The sequence below is a fragment of the Eutrigla gurnardus genome, assembly GCF_963514095.1.
Source record: "Eutrigla gurnardus genome assembly, chromosome: 9".
Classification (NCBI taxonomy): Eukaryota; Metazoa; Chordata; class Actinopteri; order Perciformes; family Triglidae; genus Eutrigla; species Eutrigla gurnardus.
In genome coordinates this window covers 18,791,808-18,799,540 of record NC_139923.1, presented here as the reverse complement: position 1 = coordinate 18,799,540, position 7,733 = coordinate 18,791,808, and the positions used below count along the sequence as shown (strand labels likewise).

The window sequence follows — 7,733 nt, the reverse complement described above, 5'->3', positions numbered from 1 at the left end:
TGTAAATGTAAATGTAAGTTGAATTATTACCATAAAACGTGACTAAAATAAGCCTGTAAAGTACACGTGAGAAAACAAATCTATTAAAGGCATAAACAAAGCCATGTTTTTCATTTACCTGCGACGGGTTCGTGCCACAGTCACGGGCGCGCGTGCGACACCACACGAGGAGAATGATTGCGGCTGCTGTTGTTGCTATGGATGAATGGATTTATTTACCCCGCCCACCTGTGTCTCCTATAATAGGAGCTCACATGGAGTTCAGCGGCTCCACAGCTGTCTCACTGAACATGGATGCCAACATTGTTGTTCTGGGCACAGAGAGCGTCGGGAAATCAGGTAAATGCATGTATGCAGAGAAGAAACAGTTATATATACATATTTATTTATGTTTGTTTTTGTGTTGCCCACGTGTTAAACATGTTTTTTTTCTTTCTCCAGCGCTGACTGTGCGTCTCTTAACTCGGAGATTCATCGGAGAGTATGGAGATATAGGTAAGTTTTACTAACAACGGTGCAATCTAGCCGTTTAGCTTCATCTACCTTTCCATTAACTTAACATTTTGTCTTGCAGAATCCATCTACAGTCACCGTTTTGGGAGGGAAATCACTCTTAATATCTGGGATTCACCTTATTCCGAGGTGAGGAGATATATTAAATAACCATCTGATGTAGTGGTTTATTCTGCTGAGCTGTAACTAAGTACTCCTCAAATCCTCAAATTAAGTACAAGTAGAAATACTCCAGTGTAAAAATGACTAATGTATGTAAAAGTTCCACAAAATGTGTCATTTTCATTATATTTTACTATACTGTTGGATGTTTTCATCAATACTAATGTTTAATATTTTAGAAGATGGTTAAATGTTTTGCGTAAATCTTCAATGTACAGTATTTCTGTCTGAAACATGGCGTAGAATCAAAAACTCTTTTTTTGGGGGGTAAAAGTATTTTGTTATTGTCACCTTGAATCTAAAGTATTGTGTTTTGCAGGATTTGTCTGTGGAGACGTCGCTCTTTGAGAAGAAGGTCCAGTGGGCAGACGGCTACGTTCTCGTCTACAGCATCTGTGACAGGGCCAGTTTCAACGCTGTCAGCAGGCTCATTCACACAATCAGGTCGACTAAAGACGACCTGCACGCAGACAAAGTGCCCATAGTGATTGTGGGGAACAAGAGGGACCTGCACCACAGGCGGACAGTGCTGAGCGAGGAGGGCCGGCTGCTGGCTCTCGACACGGACTGTCACTTCTACGAGGTGTCGGCGGCCGAGAACTACCACAGTGTGCTCATGGTGTTTCACGGGCTGGTGGACAGGATGAAGGACGCCAAGCTGACGGCGAAGAGGCCTCTGGGGTTCAGGGGCATAGTCAAGAGCATGTCTGCGGTGTTCGCCAGGAGACGGATAGACTCTTTTTAGTGAGGCCTTGACAGAAGAGGAAGGAGATTTCTACAACTCTGCATAAGAGCAAACGCACCTGATGTGTATTTGACTGAATGAATGTCAGCCTTTCAGTGAAATATTACCTTGTTACTGTGCCAAAGGTCACACTGGGAGCTCCTGAGGCAGAGACACTCCAGGGATGTGAGCTGCTTTTCATTCAAAAGGAAAAAAAGCCAGAAAGCTTCAGAAAGACAAAACTATGTCACCGATGTTTTTTTGGTGGTGGTTTTGAGGCAAACTGCACTTCAAGCTACACAAGACGGATTACACTACTGTCTCATTCATTATGCAGATACTTGACATGTACTTTATCATTCTGTGCAACGAGGTATGCAATATGTTAGAAATCCTTTGCACAAAATGTGCCTTTACTCATGATGACCAAAGACTAAATTCCTCAAGTGAAACTTTTGTAGCGCTGTAAGAAATGACTGTAAAGTGTCCTGCTCAATCATGTCATTAAATATTCAAGTAATACATCCATGTTTATATTTATTCAAACACTGTAAAACAAAATATCAAAGTGAGTGTTTTCTATATTTATCAGCTCTCATGTTGAATTCATTCATTATGGCTCATGAACTGAAATGTATGTTCACACCTTGTTTTATGTCTTACAAGGATTTCAATAAAGCATACAATGTTATTTTCATTTGTGTTGATTCTTAAATTCAAACATTGGTTTGCTTATTGATGCCAATGAGGAAATATTAATACCTGGTATCAGTGTGGGTCAACTTCAGGTCTATAAGGCTGGTTTTGGTAGAAACTCAGTGGGCACTTGGATGCTAATTAACTGGCTGGAGGATGGTTTCTTTACTGATTAGCATCAACACGCACAGAGGTACTACATGGAAAATTAAAGTTGTATTGCTGAAAACATCCCGATACATCGTTGAAGATGAAGACATGACAGAAAATCAGTTAAAGGGCTTTCTCAGTGCTTTGAAGCAGAAAATTAAAAAACTCCAAGTCCTATTGCTTAAACAGGCACATCATTTCAAATATGACAAAACAAAATAAACACTCTCTTCTGGGAGGAATTTCTCTCTGAATTAGACCTTTCCTCCATGAAAGATTCCTCTAATTTGTGGCTTGTACTTCATTAGATTTGGTGTGACCCCCAACATTAGGCGGCAGACATGTCTATTCTTCCTTTCCTCCCTCCGACCTCTTCGTGTCGGGAGGATGTCAATCTGACTATTAAGGTCGCAGCAAGGGAGGGCAAATGGCAGGTAAGCTGGTGCCGGCTCCCCCCTTTTCTATTCTTGTGTAACAGGAATCTGACAGGAACAAGGCACGGCTTAACAAAGTAAGTCTGGGGCAGTCGCAGATTTCATCCATGGACTACAGGTGGCAGAAATGTTACTATGAGTCACATTTTCTCTGAAACACTTCTTATATGTTCGTCTGCCTTTTTGGGGTTTGCCCAATGCTGAATTTGCTGTTGAGTCATACTCCGGAGCAGATCAATCCTTAATATCGTGTTTCTGAAATCAACTGGAGATACAAAGTGCTTCATGACATTTCCCTCATTTACTTATTGGAAAAATCGAGGTCAGCATCAATGTTCACAACCTGCTTTCAAACAAGCCAGGGGGCAAGAAGAAACCAGTCCTCACGTCACAACACTGCTCCCACCTGTGTTACTGTCTGTGGGTTAATGTTTATCACACAGTTTGAACCTGCAGACAGAGCTGGGATGTTAATAATTAACCAACAAAATTAATTTTAAAAGAAATAGTTGAAAGAAATGTATTAAAAAAGCTGAGCAACACTCCGAGGAGTGGCTTGTCACTAAAATGAGTCGAGATCATATTGTGCACATATATCTCACAACCTAAAAAACATAAAAAAATAAATAAAAAATCCAATCATCTTTTCTTCCTGTAAAACAAAACTATGATGTAGTAGCAACCGATTTCTACCTATATGACAGGAAACAGCCCACAGCTCTGCCTGCAAGTAATCAGGGCTTCTCTGTCGCTGTGGCAACAACAAAACTGACATGACAGCAAACTTCATACAAACAGCATGCAAAGATCCATCCATCCATCCATCGTCCACCGCTTATCCTGTATTCAGGGTCGCGGGGGGGCTGGAGCCGATCCCAGCTGACATTGAGCGAAGGCAGGGTACACCCTGGACAGGACGGCATGCAAAGATTCTCTTCAAAAATCTGACATCATTCATTTTGGAGAAACAAGTCACAGAAAACATCAATATCTCATAGCTTCAGGTACCGTGTTAGAGATCAACCGAACGCTGCTTCCTGCGTTGCTGCTTTCAAGAGAGCTACGGATCAATGCACCCTTATTAAATACAAGCAAGACTTCTTTCATCACTGGGTAAGAAACTTCAATAGGATTCATGAGCAAGGAGGTCAGCCAGTTCAGAGACCTGCTAAACAAAGACATACAAAATGAATCAAAACACTGATGAATCAGTCATCATTGTTGGGCTGCTCTACAGAGGACACACAGTGAAGCTAAAATTAACTTCATTTCTAATGCATACTTTATCTATTCAACTAATACATGTGATATTCTTATTGAAGTAGACATACGAGGACGTAACAATGTTTCATAATATGTTTTAAAGGAATAGTTTGACAACGTGGGAAATATGCTTGCTTTCTAGTTGAGAGTTAGCTGAAGTGGTCTATGGCACTCTCACGTCTGACCCTGTCCCAAGGCAACACCTTCACAATACCTGATCAATTAAGTGCTGGATTATTTCTTGGTCTGGAGAATTGACTTCCTGCTGGAGTCTGCACTGGTCTTTTATTTATTTATTAATTATTATTATTATTATTGGCAAGAAAGCAATTAAGCATATTCCTTTAAGTAAACCACTTGACAGAGTCTAAACTAAACTCAAGTTTGAACAATATGTAGTTACCGTGTTTTAGCTACTGGATGCTCAGAACGTCGTCATACAACAAACACCGTGGAATGTGTTTAAAGGCAGACTCACACCTGGACTCTTTACAGGCTTTGTCAACCTGGCAATGACTTTCAATTTCCTAATAGGGGATTTACATCGGGTGTCTGGAATGTGCGGACTGTAAAACAAACTAAGGTCCTCTATGAGCCTTTTTGTTCACCATATTTAATGAGAAACGTGTTAACTGTTCAAGAATGCCAAGTATCCCTTTGCTTATGCCCTTTTACCTTTCGTTAAGCTCCCCTGCAAAGACTTAAGGACCCCCTGCAGCGCTCCACAGCTCAACAGTTTTCCAAATAAGGTCCTAGTGTACACACACACACACACACACACACACACACACACACACACACAGTCACCATGATTCAACTCCCGGCACAGAAAGTTGTGAAGGTTCAAAGGTCAGTAGCGCTTGGTACTTTTAATGACTTATCCTATTTTCTGTGCTTCGTACAGCAGGGAGGTCTAAAACCTTTTGAACTCAAACACCTTATGTATACCTCATGCAAACTGGTGCCAGATCCATCCATTTTTTCCATTCTTCCATATTCTATTTCTCTTTCAAAGGGGCAGCAAGGGTGATGATTATTTTGACACATTGTGAAGAACATGGAGAGAAACTGTATCTGTCTGAATGTTAATGTGTGAATATTGCAGAAAGCAGTTCAGACATTTATCATACAGACACTTGTCAGACTGTTTCCGTCGTGGGATCACCACCCTCCAGCTACAAGGCTTTTCATTCACACATGATTGAATAGAATTATTTTTCCATCAACGACAAATGAATGATAAAATGAGCAATTTGTATATTATTTGTATGCATCATAACTAAGATGATCCGGCAGACATAGAGATTGTTGGAGCTTTTAATAACCGGACGCACCACTGAGTGCCGGTTGGTCACGTCTGGAGGGCAGAGCTGATAACGCTCTGGTGATCTGATATAAGACGGGCGATTGAGTTGGGGAAAGGTTTAATCTCACATCAGAGGTTCACATGGAGGGGCAATGTGTGAGTTTCACACGTGAGCCAGTAAATTAAATCAGGCGGGGGTGATGAGTGGCTCATCTCACTGTAATGGCTGTTTGGAGGTTGACCAGGTTTAATCAGATCAGAGTGACTGTGACAGAAATAACTGTCCTTCAATTATAATTCAGGTGTTGCTAAACTCTGAGCATGCAACAGAAAATGCCGTGATCATGAAGGACCACATTTCCCACTCTGATAAAAGGTTTTCAGGGCATTTAAAAAAATAATTACACATCAAAGGTAGAGGGAAAAACATTTCATGTGTTTCTCTGATGATAAGCAATTATCATTTTCAAACAGATTCATATTGGTGTTAATTTGATGGAAATGAACATGGTTGAGTCTCTTCCTGAAGTCAGATTAATGACATGCAGAATGTAAATGTTGTTTTAGCTTGTTTGTATCGGCTCCTTTGTCTGATGTCCATCCTCCGAGTTACGCTGAGTAAAGGGGGGTTGAAGGGAATGTGAACTGAATGTGAAGAATGCCGTTGCTCACATTTGACAAGCATTTCTCTGAGAGCTACATCCAGGCCAGGGTCACACAGCAGGACGCCCAGTGGTGGGTGGTGGGTCAAGTATTCTGTAATAGCAATAGTAAGGTCCATATATATGTGTTCACATGTAATGAATCCTTCAGTGGATATGCTGCATATCTTTGGAAAAGCAGAGCAGCTGAAGGAAGCCCACATACTGACAGGATTGAGGAGAATATGTTGGGATTTCCAACCCACCACCCTGAAACGGAGATAACCACTGACTTATGGTGACTCATGACCCAAGAGTGATCCGACGGGGACACCATGCTGAGGTTAAATGGACCTTCATTCACACCTGTAAGATGCAATTAAATACCATTCAGGATGTTATCAGCGAGCGAAAAACAATTTTCTGAGCGAATGAGCGGAACGCGATCAACAATGTCAAAAGTGGAAGAGAGCCAACAGATTTGGGGAAATACCAGTCACCTCTGCTTCTGGTGGAAATGAGGAATGAATCATGGAAATGATTAATCACATTTTTTGGAATTTGTTCAGAAAAACAGCTGTAAATAAATCAAATTGTTGGCAAGATGGGCAATTTAGGTCTTGGCTATCAGCCAAAGTAATGAAATTTAAATTTTTAATCAAATTATTCAAATAGATGCTTTTTTAAGTTAAACACTGGCATCCTATCGATGGATTTAATTGTCCTCAAACTCCACAGAACAGAAGAAGGAATATGATTTAGGAATATGATGATTCAGATTCTGCTTTGCAAAGATGTAATTAATAGAATAGTTTGATATTTTGGGAAATGCACATATTTGCTTTCTTGTTGAGAGTCAGCACCTAGATATGGTATTGGTATATCAGCTATCCTAACTAACTCTGAGCAAGAAGGCAGATATGCAAATGCATATTTCCCAAAGTATCTAACCGTTCCTTTAACTGAGGTATTCATGTTCAACAGAATGATGCTGTCTCATGGCACAGGTATAATACCTCCTCCCTCCATTCAATTTAGTGTGTTTACAATCTCATAGCCATCTGATTGTAAGCCTCACTGACCAAAGTGCTGTCCAGAGTCCAAAGTCTTCTGGATCCGGGCAGCGAGCCAGCAACACAGACTCCTGTTCACCCGCCAGCATCTGATGTTTGGAAGGAGAGCACTCAACTGTTGGACAGGAAAATCCGACGTGGGGCATGTCTGACAATCTACATCCCATCATCACACTTGATTAGAGGATGTGCATTAATAAGACGGGGTATCGAATAATAACCTCAGGATTACACAACAGATTAACTCATTTTGATGTTCATGTTTACACTGATACATACAGATTCAGTCTTATAATAAAAATAATAAATACAAATAAGGTGATTTGAAAACGTGCTAAAGGTCTGTGAGTAATTTCAGTGAGCATTCTAAATAAAAGTTGCCCATTATTCTCACACAAGGTGCTGTTGAGTCAGAAAAAAAATAAAAAATAAGATTAAGACATGTAAAAGTTACAACTTTCTCTCATGTTTTCATATTATGTAATGTACTGTCTTCTTCATTTTTAAATTTAGATTTATTTATTTTAATTTTCTTTGTGCAATCAAACTTGATTGTTGTTCTACTGTTTACATTTCTATTTGCCTATATGGTCATGACAATTTACATTACAAAGGGCAGGTCCGCTGAAAGCATGGAACAATCTTGAAAAAAGTCTGCTTTTGACGCCACCAGCCTGGGCCTCCATGCCATTGGCTTTCCCAGCCATGCTAACTGTGCGGCTCTAGATGGCAATGTTGGCCAGTTGGTTGGAAGGTTGGTCCCCTGTGTGT

At 40.5% G+C, this 7,733-nt stretch overlaps 1 protein-coding gene across 1 annotated transcript; it reads left to right on the top strand.

Moving 5' to 3' along the window:
- Positions 1 to 243: 243 nt before the first annotated feature.
- On the top strand, positions 244 to 1,424 carry LOC311018616 (ras-related and estrogen-regulated growth inhibitor-like protein). Its single transcript, XM_084017650.1, has 4 exons — positions 244 to 339; positions 442 to 495; positions 575 to 642; positions 995 to 1,424. The coding sequence occupies exons 1-4, from the start codon at positions 255 to 257 to the stop codon at positions 1,418 to 1,420; spliced, it is 633 nt and encodes a 210-aa protein (XP_083873776.1). The 5' UTR covers positions 244 to 254; the 3' UTR covers positions 1,421 to 1,424.
- The last annotated feature ends 6,309 nt before the right edge of the window (positions 1,425 to 7,733 follow it).